The following is a 19,913-nucleotide window of genomic DNA, read 5'->3' on the forward strand; positions in this document are numbered from 1 at the left end:
TGGTGCGTCCAAATCGCGGCTCGTAAGGGAGAGTGCGTAAGTTACTTGTACCAGCATGTCTTTGAGCTTAAAATCGACGGCGTATTTCAGGCACAAGGCTGATCATCTACTAAGGAAAACATATATCTCAAGAAACAGAAAGTACTAGCGCTACTAGTGTTTTTTAAAGCTATATCTTGTTGGAAATAAAAAATCTAGTATTTTAGATTTCTCTATAACAAAAATAGACAAATTAATATTTTTAGTTTTACAAACTAAAAATGTTAACTGAATACAAAATAAAAGGTAATACATATAAGGTATATAAAAATATAATAATAAAAGTATTAGATAACGTCAGCAAATAAATAAAAAATAATATTATGTAGGTATAGTAATTATTTTATAATCAAACGTCTATATTCGACAAAACATTAAAAAAATACCATTAAGGTTTAAAACTATAGTTAGCTATAGTTGGGTTTTACCTGATAAAGTTTCGGGTCCTTCGGTGCAGTAGAGTTAATGGCGTATACATGAACCACAGGCAGTGCGGTGTATAGAACCTTTAGCGTGGACTCGCACAATCGTAAGTTCCGACGATCCCAGCCCGCGCCATCGAGGAACAAGCCGTGCACGAATACGCCTTCCTGGAATTTACCAATATTAATAAGGGCCTGTTTCACAATGTCCGGATAAGTTCCAAATAAGCTATTTATTACTTATTAGTAGGATAAACAGTATTTTAGCGTTTCACGACTGTCAGATAGCGCTATTCGTCATGAAACGCGAAGTATCTTTTTTAGAACTTTTATATTTCGAATAATTTGTGTTGCATAGCTATTTAGTACTTTATCCATACATTGTGAAACAGGCCCTTAATATTATATTGAACAGTTTAAAAGGTCGCGTGTTCAAACTTCGGCATATTTAGAATACATTTTTAATACATAGGCACAATTCTATAAATTTTATTTAAAGATTGACTCGACCGTTTATTACGTCGGCGTTTTAAAATTATCGGAAAAGCCCCCTTAATCGCCTTCTGATTGTTGCACATAAAAAAGAGTTTCTCTATATTTTGTTTACATTATTTAAATGCTGATTATCGCGAAGAAATTGGATGGCACAAATTAGGGTGGAAAAAGTTGGAGGAGGCCTTCTCCCGGACAGGGCCGCATCTTAGTTTAAATTGTATTCGTATCTATTTTATGTAAATAGGATGTGGAAGAATAAAGGCTTATAATTATTATTATTTAAAGACAAATGTAAATAAATCAACTGCAAATTGGCGGACTTACCGGTGGTGGTGCCTTAATTTCCTCGTAGGTAAATTTAGTGACGTCATTGTGTAAAGCAACCATGTCCAAGGCCCAACCTTTGTGGGCTCGAGTCACTTCCTGCCGCATCGCCGTCAGGAAACCTGATACATTAATGTGATAATTAATTATGTAAAAACTTTTCATGACTGATTGCTGGACTTGTAGATGTTGATTGTATTAAGGTGTCTGAAAGACCGTCGAAGCTTCATAGACTTAAGTCTAATTAAAAATATATGCTTACTGCGTTTGTTTAAAGGAATTAAAACATCCCACTTTGCTTAAACAATTGCGCCGTAAAGTCGACCCATAACTTTCAGGTGAAATGTATAAAGCAAATGCCTAACCCACATTTTACGTATATTTATGTGCTTAGAGTCCTTGAGTAGATTATTGAGCAATGAAAAAAATAACCTTGAGGATTAAAAAATCCAGTCATCCAAAAAGAGAAAGGTCGTGCTTGGAAACACCACGAAGAGAACTGGATATTTCTCTCCAAAAACTCAGTAAACCAGAAACCCAGAGTTGATGAAGACCATGAGCTCTTCAGCCATATCTTTGGAACCTTGGCATCGTAAATATTGTCCAAGGAGTCACGCAAGGCCTACAATATGTTTAACTAGCAATTTTAATACGTCAGTATAAAATATGACATCGACACAATCTTAAAGTGAGTTGAAATACATAATTTTTTATAGAACAGGGGGCAAACGGGCAGGAGGCTCACCTGACGTTAAGTGATACCGCCGCCCATGGACACTCTCGATGCCAGAGGACTCGTGAGTGCGTTTCCCGCCTGTCAAAATATTTATTTGTAAATTAAAAGCAAAATTAAATTATTTTAATATTAAATAATTTCAATTTATTTTTAGATCATAAAAATGAGAGATCAATCACGCCTCATTTAATTATTAAATTATTACATCTTTTTAGGTATTTATTTATTAATTAACACTTCGTTGCATTACATAAAAGAAAAAAAAAGAACATAATTTAATGAAAAGCAACTAGCGGTTTTATCGCTTGCGAGCGATTTCTTCCAGGCATTTACCACAAATGAACAGCTCTATGAATTTTGAGAAAACTTGAAGAAAATTAGCCTTGCACGGGTCCTCCCAATCGTATAATCAATGTATATTATTATTTCTAATTAAAAAGAAATACAATCGTAAATGTGGAGAACATACTTCATTCATAATAATAGTTCCGTCAATAGCGAGGAGGAGGTCCTTTAAAGTGGTTCTAACGAGAGATATTACTTTCTGCATTCGGTCTATTTCTTGTCGCAAAAATATTACCATCGAGTTAAGAATACCATAATGTCTCAATCTGAAATTATACGAATTACATTTTTTTAAATTTCGAAAATAAAAGAAAATTTGGACTGTACCTAATTAGAATTTTCATCTTCTCTTTCGCACTTCAAATTCGAGAAGCACACAGATTTTGTGTCTGCATTAACTGTTACTTCAAAGATCAATTTGGACAGCGAGGTATTCTTAATAATTCTGGAACTAAGAACTAAATATGTACCTCTCTTTTACTTCGTGAGGATCGAAGTTGGGTGGAACTTTTTCCAGCATTTCTTTACTCTGCCTATACACCGACGCCTCCCGGGTTTCTCCGCCCCCAGAACTTGATTCTTTTGGTTGAATGGAGAGAATTGTGTCTAGTAGATCCTGTGTCACCCTACGCTGGTACCTAGAAAAGTAATTAGTATATTGAAGCTTTTTAAGTCAACTCAAATTATCCTAACCCTCTTAGGGTTTCAGAATTTAAGTCTAAGAATCTAGAATTCGAACATGTTTTACAAACTAAATATATAATCATGAAACTACGACTTTGATAAATATAAAGTAAAATAATAAGTAATTGATAAGTAGACTGGCATGAGGGTATCCCGGGATGGGCTATCCGACATGTTGATTGAGCACAGATCGCAGCTGGAAAAATTCTGCGGCAAGATCGTCAGACATGTCACTGACAAAAATAGCACGAGAGGTAACGCGAGTGGCGCCGCGCAGCGGGCCCCAACTCGCCCATAAATGTTATGACAATATTTCCGGAGTAGTTGTCGCCCGGGCCCGGCGGGAGACGCCAACCCTCCATGTTCTTAATGTCCCTGTTTATGAAAGGGTTTCGACACTCCCCTGCAGCTTAGCCACTCTGTCAGATATCTGCCTGATTGCGTGCCCAATAGGCTAGGATTTAGGGGTCCCACAAAAGAAAAAAAATTGAAAAGTAATGTATATTTTATATATTAATGTTTCACAGCAAAAACATGACTAAAAAGTAAAATAAAATGGCTTACGTAATATCGGCATTTGTATGCAATCCATAAGCCTGAGGCGGATCGACAGTTTTCATTTTGTCAATCTCCTCAATATATTCTGGGATATTTTTAAATTTCATGATACCATAGCTCTTATAAAACTGGAAATCTTCGTCAAATAATTGATCGGCGAACCAGACTCTTGTGAATGTGCCGAGAAGTCGATTATCATAATCGTCTGTTACACGACCGCCGTATTGTACTGCAGATATCATATATCTGAAAAATGATTATAATGTTAACATTTAAGTTTATAAGTATATTTTTTGAACATTTGTAACTTGAGACCAGTTACCACAATTTGCAACTATGAAAAGATTTCAACAAAAAAACCTTGCCAACCAAGATAACTAGCAAGATTCTTTTCAAACTAAGTATTCGTTAAAATGTCACGTATCGCTTAAAAAAACATTTCATATATTGTGGCCTAATAGAGTTATTATCTCATAAAAGCCATCACTTAAGGCCTGTTTCACAATATCTGGATAAAGCACCAAATAGCTATGCAACACAAAAATTATTCGAAAGATAAAAGTTCCGAATAAGTATTTTATTCGTATTTCATGACGAATATTCTCTTTCTGACAAAAAATGGTCATGAAACACAAAAATGCTGTTTACCAATTAGTAACAAATAGCTTATTTGGAACTTATCCGGACATTGTGAAACAGACCCTAAACTACATGTTATAAATTCTTATAAATAGCAAATGGCTATTACCTCACAGTTGTCCAACTGACTGACTGGCCAGGCTCCAATATATCTAAATGATTCTGTACAAACATGCAAGAAGCAAGCCAATCGGCTGAATTGAACTCGTAAGGAATATTCCAGCCGAGCGGACCAAATTTACGCCTCTCTTGTACCACAGTGTGTAAGAATGATATTGTGTAAATAAGGGGAAGGTAAAATGGGCTGTCGCTGTAGTCCAAAAAGTCTTGACTCATGGAATCATACGTGCGCATTAAGCCAGCCTTGATACCTTGAAACAATTGTGAATTGAGTATAGATTATAGTTAATTATATTTTCGGGGCATAGGACTGACTTTGTGCACTGGGAAATAGTTTATCTTTATCTTTCGCAAGCTTTCACGTTTGAAAACAAAGAACGTTTTTTTATTCGTTTCACCAAACTCAGACTGCGTTGAACCTTATGCCCGACATAAAAAAGCTCTTCTCCTTAAGACTGAATAATTTAAATAATGAAGGCGAGTCCCGCTTGAATCTACTGATGAATTCTGATGAATTCCAACATAGAACTAATGAGAAATATGTTTCATGTTAGTTCTATGTTGTCTACATTGTCTATGGACAATGGCGTTAGAAAAAAAACAAAACGTAAATATTAAAAACTTACCTGATGGCGGCTCGCATGTATATTTGATCGCCATTTGTAGCAATGTGATAGGAAATTTATCATGCGGCTCCGTGGTTATCCATAACCTATGAATAATTTAATAATTAATACAAAGATAATGAAATGAGAAAAAAGGGGCTTTTAAATCGAGAATTAATGAGCTACAAAATCTACCTAAACATCTCATGAACTTTTTCCGGTTCCTTTTCAAGTTCAGCAAACTGTTCCATAATCTCAACCATGTACTCTAGGCCCAAGTGACAGTTTTGCAGTAGCACCCATAGACCCTGAAAAATTCATAATACGTTTGTATGAACCTAATTTGAGAATGAGAAGAAATTGTAATAAAAAAAACGAGTGTGCTTATGACCACACGACTGCAGTAAAACTTCTCTCGCCCCATCTATATATATATATACACAGATGGAGCTATCTGTATCTGTACATATGTATTACAAAGATTGATTTGGGGACCCATTTAAGGAATAGATACATGTGTCACGATTCCCAGCTCTCCCATAACATTAGAAGATGTTGTACATTTTTGAGTATATTTTTCATAAAACAGAATCAATTTTTTCGGACATTAAGTCCCAACCAACCCCTAATCAAATGCCAAGGTAATACTTAAATTCCATACCTCTTTCAAACCCTTATCAATCAGCTTTCTAGCATGCACTTCCTGCCCCTGTCCCATGGATATCGAAGAACAGAGATTTTCTAATCTCTTCGCGGTAGTTTCAATCGACGGTGTCGGGTCTGAGCCCATAGCTAAGAAACCGATCAACGGAACCAATGGGCGAGACTCTAGAACCATGCCCTGTAATCATAAATATATACGTAAGGGAAATAAGATTGAACGATTGACGAAGATTCGTTACAGTTTCAAACTCTAAAGCCATTGAATTAACAACATACTTCATAGTTAACGATGACTGCCTCAGAATATCTTGAACCCATAGAAAACACCACATATTTTCTGCAATCGAAAAATCATGATAATAATATGTTACATAAGAATAAGTGTTAACTATATATAAAGAAATAAATAATAATTGCAAAAGGGTTGGAATAAATACACAAGTTGGAGTTGCATACTTATGTATGGAGTATGATGATTCACAAAAGTTAACGAATTAAAAAAATGGAATACTCACAAACTTTGAGCCAAAGTTCTATCTGGACACCAAGCTCGTACTACAAGTAATTTCCTGAACACGTCCAATGTATGAAGACCATCAGGCAAGGGTTCATCTTCCGGAGCTTCTTTGTCAAACCTTTTAATCACTTATATCATTTTAATATCGTCATTAGGAAAATAAGTGTTTTCGTACACACTTTTCACACTCTGCTTGGCACTACGCTTTCGCGAATGATACGTTGCATAAAGGAGCGTTGGGCTAATTTGGGTGACATGAAGAGAGCGCGACGGTAAAACTCAACACTACATCGCTATTACGCAGCGCTAAGTACGCGTTCTGTTTAACGAAGCCTTTAGTATCTATACTATAAGAAAAACATAATAAAAAACAGTCGTGATACGAGTTATAATACTACAATTTTTTTATTATAGCTGATATTTTCAATACTTGTGTTTTATTTTTGTCACACAATTTGGATAGATGTGGTATATAGATAACTCAAACTCAAATCTTTATTGCTTTCCTTATGTTATGTTTATATATACTATGCCAGTGGTCCTGATTGATGCAATCCCAATCTGGACATAGGTGAAACCAGTTAGCCTTTACGAGAAGGTCTCAGAGAGTAAAGGGCCTTTGTATCTTTCCTTTTTTTAAACATATCAGGATATTTACGAATAAATTTACAAGCTTCCAGTATATATATATATATGCTGGGTGGGGTAAAGACTTTGTTCAAAATGAAGTGATATATCCCATATAATCCCTTATCAGGAAAAGTTATCGAATCCATTGACCGTCGATTTGAATTGTTGCTTTGGTTAATTATTATTATTTGTTTCATATTTTGGAATAATCACTTGACGAATAAAAAAATAAGTGGGCTCAAGGCGCCATCTTGACTTTGAGGGTGCGTTCAGGAACAGTATTGATTACTGATTCAAGTAACCATATTCAATTGTTTTCAAATAAGATTACAGTATTCAAGTACTACGAGGAGCCTGAGACGTTGGACGGAGTTGGGTGCCTTGAACCCGCTACTAGTTATTATGTAATTTGAAGTGTTATAAAGCATAGTAAACCGCTAATGACGAAATCCAAATCGATAAAGTGGCGGTATTACTCATACATATTATATAAAATCATAAGAAACATTTACCATGACTTCCAACCCTTCTCATTATTGGTGACTTGGTTTAATATATTAGTGTATTGGCGTAGATTTGAAAGCTGCACTAAATTAAGCCACGACATATCTGTCACCCACTTAAATGGCTTCGGGGGACATGCGTTCAGATCTAAAGCCGCTCCACCTGATTACAACGACATCTACCGTTACTTTTAAGAAACGTTATGGCACCACTATATTTCTAATCAAAATATAAAGATTACAAGGCTAATCTGTAAATAAATTTTGTATATCGATAATAATTAACTACCTTTGATAAATGTTTGGAATTCTTCATAAGTAATGTATTCTTTTTGTAAATCAATTTTCAAAGTCAAAAGTAGCGTGAAAAGGTATTTGTGACTCTCATAGAATCCTCTGCTGATATACTTCCATACATCGTAGGTCTGTAATAATAAATTACCAATAAATTAGTCATATAAAGTCATTTTGATTGGCCATAGACCTAACGACAGAAACCCCATACAACTCTGTATTACCTATTTAATTTTCAGAATGAATTTGAATTCAAACAGAGATTTTAGATAATAACTAAATTAACTTTGTTTAAGTTTCCGAGCGCGACCTGTCGGGTTACATTGTAAACTAGCAGGATTGAATGCTAGCATTACAATAATACAAATATCAGCCAGTGGAGATGAGTCCATACTGAATTCCATCAATGGATAAGATAGTGCATTTGCTCTTACGCCTATTTAAATTTTCACTTTTGCCGACTGGTGCAATCAATGCACGGGACCTCTTAGGATGAGTTGGTTTTCGTAATGCACCAAAAAAGTAAAACAAAGCCACAAATAAGCACGCTGTAAAGCGCATAACGTCTGTTAAATTTAAAATTATTTTTAAATAATTATAAATTTACAATAATGTATAACTTCAATCCGTTAAAAAAGTATTTTTCTTTAAATGTGTAAAAGTTATGTTAATAAAAGACTAGAGAGTAAGAATAAAAGAGAGAGTTAAAATACAATAAAATACTATACAAATCAACTCATGGGGCAATGGATTTACGTTAACAAAGCTACGACTACCTAGATAAATTACGATGTATTTACCAAATAGTCAATAATTAAGGCAATTCTCTTGAAAGTTATAGGACTTGGGGTGGATCTCTCCATCGATATATCAAATCTTTCCAAAAATTGTGCCAAAGACGTCTGGTACATGTTGCACACAAGAGACATGTTGCAAATAAGGAAATATAAAACAGATCCTCGGGTTGCAACTGGTCGAAATTCTTCACGAGCTGCATTAATCTTTATTTCAGTTTCTTTCGCTACATCCAGTTTTTCTCTGACCTAAAAGAATGATTTATATAAAAAACTCGTATTTAAAATTAAAAAAATCAGTTTAAAGTTTATTGATTGACTCTCTAGAATACGGGCCTAAATCTTAATAATTAATTCAGTCGTCTCAATTAATGTCGTCACATTTTATGATCTGTGAAACTCGAAAAATAGTTCGACTTCAAGTATTTAAAACACTTACTAAAAATACTTTAACGTATTATTGGTATGAAAAACATACATCATCTTTGGTTTGGCAAAAATGTTGGTAAATTGCCAGTCGAGTTACAGATTTAGTATAAATTGTCGTGCGATTAATTCGTATAAGGGTGCACCCACATCTGGCGAATGTGTCGCGAACCGTTTGCGAGATGCACGCGTGCAGTCACGGCAAAGGTTTGGTGCGCCTCTTTAGCGCAACTCATGCAAGGATCGTAAAAGGCGCGCGATCTGCGTGCACTCAATTCTCCCTCTTACAGATCCGTTTACTGGCTCAGTACTTTCAAAGATGTCGGACGACACTAGAGCTTTTAATATAATTGCTGCATAATTAGCTATTATATTACTGATAAAAAGAAAAAAAGAGACAACGGCGTTGGTGGCAAAATCCTATTTTAAAAGAAAACAGAATATAGTAGCGGAGTTGAAAAGCCATCAATTAAGCGGACAACATGCATTTTTTTAAATTGTCACCAGAATTATATCAAAATCTACTACAGATGGTTAGTTTCAAGACTGCTAAAAAGGAAACGCATTTTAGGATAGCAATTTCAGTTAAAAACGGATGGAAGATGCGAGCTGCACATTCGCGGCATATTCGCCAAATGTGGACGCACCCTTAGAATATTATCTCCTAAATCGCAGTAGCGCTGATGAATGTTGACTAAATAAAATAACTGTATTTACCTCAGTAGCAGTAGCCTTAGTGATATTCAGCACTTGTATAAGAGACACATCTTCAACTAATGACCCCTGTATAGTTGTTAGTTTGTGGAGCAAGTTCGCTTCCAGCTCTTGCATCTTTCGCCTGTTAGCAGTGACATCCATGATAAGTTGAGTACGTTCAGCTTCCATTTCAGCCTTCTCAGTCAAAATTACACGTCCTAACAACTGGTCTTCCAAACCTGGAATAATAAAGGAAATTCGAGCCCTCCGATCCCATTCGATGTATTTCTTATTTTACTTTTAACTGATCTCCTAAAATGACCTCTATTTAAATATTAAATATTCATCGTTTTAAGCTAGTCTAATTATATTCCAAAATTTTGAAATACTGCGAAATAAATATAAATATTCTTAAATAACCCTCTCCATAGTAGCTTATCATTTTAAAAAATCAAAGACACCTCACGCAATATTCGTCGAACGAGTTTGCCTATCTTGCCGAAGCCACGTACAAATTATTTGAAGAAGTCTAGGTATGAAGGGTGTGTAATTATTTAATCAATTACATTTAAAATTCGCAATATTGGTGCGTTTGACAAATTCAAAAAAGCATTAAATATGCACGTTAGAGTGAACATAGTGGACTAAAATTGGGACGGCTAATGGCGACCTGTATCTCGCTCTTATATACATTATACATATTAAATTTCTCAAGAAAATAGTTTTTTTTTGTAATTAGAAATAAATTTCTTTTAACATTAATTGTGAAACCCATTCATAAACAATTTTAGTCCACATAAAGATTACCCAAAGACAAGGATATCTTAAAATAGAAAAATATTTTTTCACCTATTCACTAAGATATTTTTCATAATAAATTTATATTTATGGGTCACCTTGCATAGTGACAGTAAAGTCAATAATGGACGTTCGCGCTGATATCTCAGGCGTATACGCGGGGTTAGGCAACTTGGTCGTAATATATATTTTATGTCCAGCCATCACGTCTATTTCCTTGTCTCCCAATTTCACCTGTTTTAAAAAGAAGACAAATATTTCTTGTAAAGTTTATACAAAAAACTGTGTCTGTGTTCAGAGTAGTTGCTTGGTCTAATACCTACAGCTGAGTTTCATTATCGAACGTCAAGGCAGAATACAAAATTATAAAATGACAATACTTCTGGTAATGTGAGTGTCCATGGGCGGCGGTATCACTTAACATTAGGTAAGCCTTCTGCCCGTTTGCCTCCTATTACTTAAAAGACAACATCACACTCTAAGGGCCTGTTTCACAATGTCCGGATAAGTTCCAAATAAGCTATTTGTTACTTATTGGTAGGATAAATAGTATTTTTTCGTTTCACGACTGTCAGAGAGCGCTATACGTCCTGAAATTCGAAGTATCTTATTTGGAACTTTTATTTTTCGAATAATTTATGTGTTGCACAGCTATTTGGCACTTTATCCATACATTGTGAAACAGGCTCTAAACCAAATTACTTAATCCTTTAGGTAATAATGCTCACCTTGTATGAAGACCCAATTTTAATATAATTTTTCTCTAAAATATTATCCAAAGCCGGATCTAACTCCTCTGCAACATCTTCTATGAGTAAGGGTCTAGCTAACGACACACAGTCTTCTATATGGTTTCTGAAATCGATAAATATAAGACACACCTTATATAAATTTATTTGCCACGTTTACACGTTCAGTTGCATGGGACACGTGTTTAACTTTACTGATTTCAAAGCTGAAATGTTTGATAAACTATGCCCAGTACGCAAGTTGTATACTGACGTTTTAGATGGATATTGCGAATTTTTGTATTCGCAACATTAATAGGGTAAAATATAAAAAAGAAAGAGGTATGAAAACCTTTATAGCTGTGGGCCTCAGATTTATTTGTTTCAACCATTTTTGAATCTAATAGACAAGTACGTAATAAGCCTCCTGCTTGACACACGCCATAGACTTCTTGGGTCTAAGGCAAGCCAGTTTCCTCACAATGTTTTTCTTCACCGTTCATGCGAATCTTAAATGCGTACAGAAAATCCATTGGTGCACATCCAGGGATCGAAGCTACGATTTCAATAATTCGCCTGCTGAAGACCCGAGGTCAACGCTGCTACTAATAAATATAAGGTAAAGATACAAACCTAAAATATTTATGATTTAGTGTCGTCACAATAAGATCGTTATATCTCTCCATGTTCTTAATCCATATCTTCCCTTGTGTCTGGGGATCTATCAGTAGAGGGAATCTGGCAGCTTTCGTTACTATAATACCGTTCTGAATGGACAGCTCATCAGTTGGCAGGCCGCATAAGTTCCACTCCCCAATCTAAGTAATTTCAATTTAAATTGACTGCCTTTTATTTAAATTCACTTGGATTAAGTTAAATACAACGCTAGATAGTTCAAACGATCTAATCTTAAAAGGTTTATTTCTTACTCCGTTGCCGCTGGAACCCAAAGTGTAGCTTAGGGTCCCAAACAACGAAACGCCACCTTTGGGCACGCCAGTACAACACAAATTACGAGAATCCTCAATTATATTTACCCAACACTCTCTCTCTCTCTGACTCTCTTTATCTTTCTCTCTCTGTATCTACTGACTGACACTAAATATAGCTTGTTCGTGGGTCGCCGTGTAATGGACTAATAATTTTGAGGGTTTTCATCGGCGTTTTTGCGTCCTACTGTTACGACGGAGTGTAGTAGTAATAAAAATGATATTTTGCAGATAAATACCGTTGCCGTATCAGTAAGCTGATCAGTAATATTCAAATTCATCGATACAGGTATCTTTCTTTTTAGTAACTCAGCAAGCCAATTCGAATTCAATAGGTTACGGAACTCTTGATTAAATGGCCCCGAATAAGATAAGAATCTTAAAACAAATAACAATTATTATAATTAATACCAATAAAAGCATACAAATTACAAACAGTCAATATTTCAGTTACTTATTACATATTTCAACACCTAGAAATATCGAACACCTTGCATGCACATCGATCGGGAGTTTCTGGGTTTAGATTACGAGAATTTTATGTACGTACGCTGTCTGTTTATTTATTTATTTATTTTTATTTATTTATTTATTTCCAGTAAATTTTCCTATCTTAACAGTTACAACTAATGCGATAGAATTCCATTATATTACCCACACCAACTAACCTACATACAAACATTAAAAAATTAAACTTAAACTTTAATATAAATTTTTGAAGTTGAATAAACCCCGACCAAAATGCAGTCGCAAAAAATTAATAAAAAATTCTATAGCCAATAATCTTTCTATGTGAAGTAAATTAGATACCCAGTGAGTAACAATATATCCCCAACCAATCGCTCAATCTCAGACTTGAACAAGGCTGACTGTTCCGTCCAACGAACTCTTTCCCCACTAAGTCCATTAATAAGTGCTGTAGCGGCGTCCATCTTCTGTTGGCATTTGGCCGCATCATCTAACACTGCTTGCTTTAGGGACATCGCTTCATCGAACTTTTGTTGTACATGTTGTAATTCACGCTAGAAAATCAAAATTCTTTTAATTTTGAATTAATCTAAATTAAAATGTCAAGTCGATTGGTTACTTTCTGTGGTCGAAGCACTATACTTTCTAATTCTTAGTTTCTGCTTAAGTCTCAAAATTCTGCGTATTATTATCAAAAAGAACAAGTCTTTTAGTTCTTTTTAAGAGCTTTCGATACAAAATAATTATCATTTAGTGTTTAAGTTAAGTATATTGCCCACTATCTTAACACATCGCTCAAAAGACATACTTCTTTAGCCTCCAACTGTGCTTGTGCAGCCTCCAATTCCTTCTTAGCTGCCTGGTACTTGCCCTGCATTATTGCCAAATTAGCCTTCAGAGGCAACACATCCTTATTCACTGAATAGAATTGTGCCATAGCGATGGTCCAAGAAATCAAACCGGCCACATTACCACAAGCAAGTTTTGCCGCATCAAACGTATATTGACTGGAAAATTTATAAACGAAAGTCAAAAATGTCTTACTAGTTCTGAGATGAAACGATAAATACGACAATAACATATGTGATCCTGAAGGAAGAGAGATAGACGCTAATCCTCGATTCTTAAATTAATTCAAGGCTAAACAGGCCAACGGAGTGTCAACACATACACATTGGTATTAAAAAATGAAATGAAAATCCTTGGTAGGTCGTGTTTAAAATCACTCCAAATTAAACTTAATTGTTAAATGTGTTGCTTGTCATCAGGTAGGAAATAGATATTAAATATAGATTTTTCATTGCATATTTACGGAAAATTGAAGTATGGCTGCAGCAAATCAACCATTTCGGCATTGATTTCATCTTTCGGGTAGAACTTCAAGTTGTTCAAGAATCTGGAATCTGCCATAACCTGCAATTACCAAATATATCTTAAAAATAACCCATCGTGTAGCAAATAGGAATAATTTAGTTTACTGTCCATAGCCCATATTTAGATCGTTAGTTTCAAGATAATGGTTTGTGGGATAACTAGAAGCGATTATATTTATCCAACTGTGTCAACAACACATAAAATGATCCTGTGCGTTTGCTCGTATTAGTTTTCGCATTCATGTACTTCTTCACAATTTTTATTTACCGTTTTCTTTAGATTAAGGTGCCAGGAAAAGATCGTTTAATAGCGAAATGGCCACCTGTTGCACCAAGTTTATTGTAAATATTATTATTTCCGTGCAAAAAGTGTACAGTGACTAAATAAGAAAATACTTTTGGTCAAGTTTCGTACTAGAACTAATTACACCATGCCGAAAATTTCAAGAACCAAAATATACGTATAGTGTTATGACGCCCACTTTGTAACTGTATATCTATACCGCGATTGTATTAATGATACCTTTAAAGATTCCGCCCAAGATGCCATAAGGAATTCTTTGTCAGGATCTGGTTTGACTGGATCAATTTTCTTCCTAAACAGAAGGATGACAGCATCCATAATAAGAGTAATAAGGTAAGGCGGTTTTCCCAACTTTCGCACTGTCGCTATATCGGCTGCATTAATAGTCTGTAAAATATAGAAATAATTTTTATTTATATTTTATTATATTTTCAATAATGTGTGGTGGTACGCGCGCGGTATACGCGCGGCCTTACGGGTTTTTTGTTCACATATACAGTGTAAACTCTTTATAACGAAACTCGAAGGACTGAGCATTTTTTGTCGTTATAGAGAGTTATCGTTATATGGAGTAAACAAAAACACCAAATTAATAAGAATCCAGCGCCTCTCCGTTCATTTTACCGTACGTAATTTGATAACGGTGCTTAAATTTTCCGAGCCAACCTTCAGATGCTTTAAAGTCAATTATGCCAAGTTGGTTGGCAAACTTTTCAGCCTTAGCTTTTACAATTGGCCCCGAGATGGGTACATTATTCTGGCGCTGATTGTTAAACCACGACAACATTGCCTGCCAATATCTAAGTCTTCAAATTTTGGCTTTCTTAATTTTTTAGACAAGTTTCCTTCCAGCGCCGCCTGTAGAATTGTTTTTTTGGTTTTTCCAAATGGTAGCAACAGTGGATTGACTTAGTTCAAAACGCCTTCCAACGTCACTTTTCTTTTCTCCCTTTTCAATCGCACCTTTTCAAACCAACCAATTTGGGCTCACTCCAACGTTATAGGGAGTTTATCGTTATAAAGAGTAACGTTATGAAGAGTTTACACTGTACTATCAGAATCATCGATTTCAGAATCGAAATGAGCGACTACCTGACCATGGCTCATCAGAATTTTCTCCAGAAACTAGCTCACTAGTCAGAGACAGACCCAGTCAGTTACAGTATCTCCCATATAAACAACTAAATTGGCACTAACTCACTTAATCATTGTACGAAACTAATTAAATTAAACTAATTGAATTAAACTTATTGAATTAAACTAATTGAATTAATTAAAACGAATTTTAATAGCCCTAAAGTACCGATTAAAGGCTCTCAATTAACTATCAAAATTCCGACTGCTATCAACAGCTATGCAAGCATCAGCAGTCGTGTCTAGACGTTGTGTTGGAGAAACAAGTCCAAACTTTAAATTTTGAGTATGTTGATTATATATAATTATATGCCATAAGGCATTTGTTCGTACATGCTTAACTCAAACTTCTTTTTTTCAAGACATTGAAAATTTTAATCCTTAAGTTTCAACAGTAATTATTGAAATTAAAATGAATGTATATATAAATAAAACAATCTTACTAGCAAAGCTGCCTCAGCCGCATCCAATGCCGGCTTAGCTGCTGCCAACTTCTCCTCCGCCACAGCAGTTTCTGCCGCGATGACGCTGACGAGTTTCACTGCACGGTCTTTTACAACTAACACTTCTGCTTTCACAACTTCAGCCGCCGCTTGCGAGTCTGCGACAGCTGCTAATACCTGAGGTTATTATAAAAATTCAAAAAGTGTCAAAAAAGATAAGGTTTTCAAAAATGTATAAGTTTAAAACGCTAAAAAGTCATTTAATATATTGAAACAATACAACATAATATATGAAAAAAAATGACAGTTAACATTAGTTGATGCTTTGCTAAATTTATCATAATCCTAATCTCTTCCATGGTGTAAAAAACACAATTAATATTTTTTACCTCTTCTGCTGCGGCAGTGGCTTCTTTTATTTCAAGTTCTTTAACTTCTAATTCTTTTTTCAGCTCATCGACGCTAGCAGCCGCTTCTACTAACTTATCCAGCCCAGTAGTCATTCTTAAAATATTTAATTCAATATTAATTTATAAAATGACATTTATCAAAAACTAACATATAATATAATAACATTTCATTAGCTAACTGTCTAGAATGTTAAAAAAAAGGAGGGAAATACTATAAGAATACCTTCGTGCCATTTCAGCAATATTTTCGTGTTTTTCTTTATAAAGCACCTTGTATCCCTCCAAAAAGGATAAATACGATTTAGGTGTAACGTGTGTTTGTCTCCTAAACCTATCGTAATACATTACACAAGTATCGGCGACATTATCCTGAACCATGCCCATTATCTCTATGAGTTGTATCTTTGTTTCTGCCGTACAAACAACCTAAAAGTTAAATCAAATCAAATCAAAAATCATTTATTCATATAGGTAACATAATGTACACTTATGAACGTCAAAATATACTTTAAATGATTCTAATTTTACATTTAGTGCCAGTTCTCAAATCAAGGGCGTAGAACGGAAGAGTAGAACTGGCAATAAACTCTCCGCCACTCTTTTTAATCGCCAAGTTTTTTATACACAACGTTTGTAAGGAGCTGCAACCATTACACCATGTTCCATATGACATATTGAGTAATAAAGAATAATAAAATAAATTAAAAACAAAGATTTGTCCTGATCAGCAGGAGGCATGGTGAAATAGGAGCACGCACTTACATACTCGTGAGAACAACACGTAAATTTACGTTTGTAATATAAAAAAATGCACATTTATGATTTATTTTAATATAATTTAAATTAAATTAAATTTCAATTCAATTTAGTAGAGATTCGAAAGTTGAAATATCTAATCACGTTATTACTAGGAGAGTGAGAATAGGTATTTTGTTTTTTCAAAATATGTCACTTTACATATATATTATTTATTTTAATAATGAATAGCTTCTTATTAATTAAAGTATAATACAAACTTGGAATTCGCTTAGGAAGTGATAAGCGACTTCAATCAGGGCCGTTCTTGGCCACTTTTGGAACCAATCCATTGTTGAACCGGAAATGAGACCAGGGAATTTGAGAGCTCGACTCCTAAACTTCTCTCCTACCTATAGAGTACAAAAATAAACATTAAATATAGATTTTTTCAAAATCCATAGAGGAATAGCAATTCTCTAATACTTTATAGAAAAAATTGATGATGATATGAAATAAATTTAAGGGGGACACGACCAGTCTCAGGAGCATTTTCAGTATTGTTCATAATTGTACTATAAACCCCAGTTCTTAAAATGATTTGATATCGGTATATATGTATATATCACTATACATTTTTGATAGTGAATCTAATAATCTAATATAATATATGAAATTCTCTTATCACGATGTTTGTAATTAAACTCCTCCGAAACCGATTTTCGTGATGTTTTGTGTACATATCGATTAGTTCTGCGATCAGAAAACATCTATTTCTCGTCCCCCTAAATGATAATGGTGGTCCACCCCTAAATTTTTATGACAAAGTGTTTTCTTTTTATTTGTTTATGATACAGTATAAAAAAATAGACATAACTCATAATTTTTATTTCTATACGACAAACCCCTATTTTAATATATAAACAAGAGAAGAAATAACAACAAATATTATGCATAAAATTTTCTTATGAAAACTTATTTTATCTATATAATTGCAAACAAATTTACCGGTGAAAAGCACAATACGACGTGTAAGTTAGATCTAGAACGCATAATAAAGTATTCATAAAGGACATCTGGAACTGGAATCCTTTTGGGGGCGAACTTCTTCATAATAGGAGTTAGTTCGTTTAAGATTTCATCTATAGAAAAAAAACATTGATTTTTATGGATATAAAGAAGATGAAGAGGATGAGGAGCTTGCGCTAGTAAGACATATTGTAAATATCTTAGTAATCAAATTAAAAAAAACTGTATCTGTTTCCTGATCATTTGCTAATCTAATAGGGCAAGCAGGTGAATCCGCCTTTTGTGCCTGACCCCCACTGTCGACTTTTTCGGTCTAAGGCAAGCCGGTTTCCTTCACCGTTCGAGCAAACGTTAAATGCGCACATAGAAATAAATATATTGGTGTACAGCCGGGGATCAAACCTTCGACCACATGGATGGAGAGTAGCATGCTGAAGCCACTAGGCCAACACTGCTCTATCCAAATAATATGCTTCATTATTATTATTATTAAAAGAGCCGAAATAATACTCATTGACTTACTAAGCAGCAAATGATATCTAGGGAGAAAATCTTATATTCTGAAATCTGAATGCCTTAAGAATTGGATAAAACAAATGAATAATTTAATGTCTATACTAAAACTTTTAATTCGATTCCAGATTTGACAATTTCAGTGTTGCAACGTTATGAAAAGTGTTAAATAGTGACGTTGCAAAATTATTTGATGCGGAAATGGAATATTTCCGGATCGATTCCTCTGGTTTATATTAGTATGTTTAAATTACAACTTTAACTAAGTTTAAGTTTATCAGGAATTTAAATATTTCTGAACGAATAATTTAGTTATGACGATTAATTTTATTAAGTTCATTACTTTTTCAGTAACAGTAAAAGCTTTTCGTGGACGTTATTTTCTTGGGGACAAGAAAACATCCACGTCTTTTTGTGATGAACTTGGCTGAGGATCCATTTTGATGGAAAACCAAAGCAAATAGATTCACTCAAAGTTCACAAAAAACTATAAACTATACTTAGTATAATAAAAAATAAAAATATATTTTTTTGTATAAAATAAAGCAGCGATTACTAATTCATAAATAATTACTATGAATAATTATTGTATTTAAATAAAAATCAATAATTTAGTCTTTAATTGGCACACCAATATTATGATTACATAAACATAAATCGCGATTGTTTATAAATTATTGTGTAGGTACACACTACACTACTATATTATGTGGAACATATCATTATTTTACAAAATGACAGTAGCTAATGTCAAATGTGGAATCTAAATATAAGTCGTGGTATAGAAGAACGACCCAATAAGGTACCCTTGCTACACTGCTTCTTTTACGCCTAATATATTAAAAACTCTCACCCAATTCATCTTTGGCGAAAAGATTCGCAATTTCTCCTGAACTTAGGATATTGTTCAAAAACTCAAGGAACTGCTCATCTTTAATATCATTATCCGTGAATATAAATGTTATACCCTGCCCTTGTAAACCAGCAATTCTATACAGGACTTTAATATCATCACAAAAGTTGTTAACATTGTAGGATCTGGAAAAACAAATAGTTCATCGCACTTCGAATTTCCATGTTATGATTAGAGATTGTGACTTTGATATCCATTCTTTTCTGCTAAGACTTGCAATTATGATTGGATTTGGAACAAAACCCAGGCATTAATATTAGAAAGACTGGCAGGGTTAAGGCTAAGATGAACTAAGTAAGAACTCAAATTTCGGTTTGAACTACCTAATTGGTTTTTGATACTTGTTTAAACTGACAGTTGCTAAGCCACAAGCACAAGAGGTGACGCGGATCCCGCCGACCGGCGTGCGACTCATCCATAAATATGATTGGATATTTCCCATGTAGTCATTGCCAGGCCGGTGGGAGACACCATGGCTACCAGCCCCAGCTTCAGTAAATGAAGTTACTTAAACTGGGTCTGGTGAAAATCTTCCCTTTTTAGGAAAGGGGAGAATAGACGCTCAACTGCTGTTTAGCGTGTCGGC

The 19,913-nt window shown here is 34.5% G+C and overlaps 1 protein-coding gene across 1 annotated transcript in view; it reads right to left on the minus strand.

The window, feature by feature from the left end:
• Positions 1-19,913, minus strand: part of LOC110995795 (dynein axonemal heavy chain 8) — a 52,327-nt gene that overhangs the window by 685 nt on the left and 31,729 nt on the right. Inside the window, exons 61-90 of the mRNA XM_045628394.1 lie at positions 19,268-19,452; positions 17,881-18,014; positions 17,154-17,285; positions 16,361-16,563; positions 16,117-16,231; positions 15,728-15,904; positions 14,370-14,537; positions 13,786-13,886; positions 13,282-13,480; positions 12,816-13,027; positions 12,245-12,383; positions 11,650-11,834; positions 11,017-11,143; positions 10,387-10,522; positions 9,512-9,729; positions 8,375-8,617; positions 7,570-7,705; positions 7,290-7,443; positions 6,146-6,265; positions 5,907-5,967; positions 5,629-5,808; positions 5,163-5,275; positions 4,989-5,074; positions 4,352-4,613; positions 3,610-3,849; positions 2,832-2,999; positions 2,486-2,627; positions 1,713-1,902; positions 1,281-1,402; positions 468-629 (exon numbers count right to left, since the gene is read on the minus strand). Of these exons, the coding sequence (XP_045484350.1) occupies positions 468-629; positions 1,281-1,402; positions 1,713-1,902; positions 2,486-2,627; positions 2,832-2,999; positions 3,610-3,849; positions 4,352-4,613; positions 4,989-5,074; positions 5,163-5,275; positions 5,629-5,808; positions 5,907-5,967; positions 6,146-6,265; positions 7,290-7,443; positions 7,570-7,705; positions 8,375-8,617; positions 9,512-9,729; positions 10,387-10,522; positions 11,017-11,143; positions 11,650-11,834; positions 12,245-12,383; positions 12,816-13,027; positions 13,282-13,480; positions 13,786-13,886; positions 14,370-14,537; positions 15,728-15,904; positions 16,117-16,231; positions 16,361-16,563; positions 17,154-17,285; positions 17,881-18,014; positions 19,268-19,452 (4,810 nt within the window). The remainder of the gene's footprint in view (positions 1-467; positions 630-1,280; positions 1,403-1,712; positions 1,903-2,485; positions 2,628-2,831; positions 3,000-3,609; positions 3,850-4,351; positions 4,614-4,988; positions 5,075-5,162; positions 5,276-5,628; positions 5,809-5,906; positions 5,968-6,145; positions 6,266-7,289; positions 7,444-7,569; positions 7,706-8,374; positions 8,618-9,511; positions 9,730-10,386; positions 10,523-11,016; positions 11,144-11,649; positions 11,835-12,244; positions 12,384-12,815; positions 13,028-13,281; positions 13,481-13,785; positions 13,887-14,369; positions 14,538-15,727; positions 15,905-16,116; positions 16,232-16,360; positions 16,564-17,153; positions 17,286-17,880; positions 18,015-19,267; positions 19,453-19,913) is intronic.

This window comes from Pieris rapae, chromosome 1 (assembly GCF_905147795.1).
Source record: "Pieris rapae chromosome 1, ilPieRapa1.1, whole genome shotgun sequence".
NCBI lineage: Eukaryota > Metazoa > Arthropoda > Insecta > Lepidoptera > Pieridae > Pieris > Pieris rapae.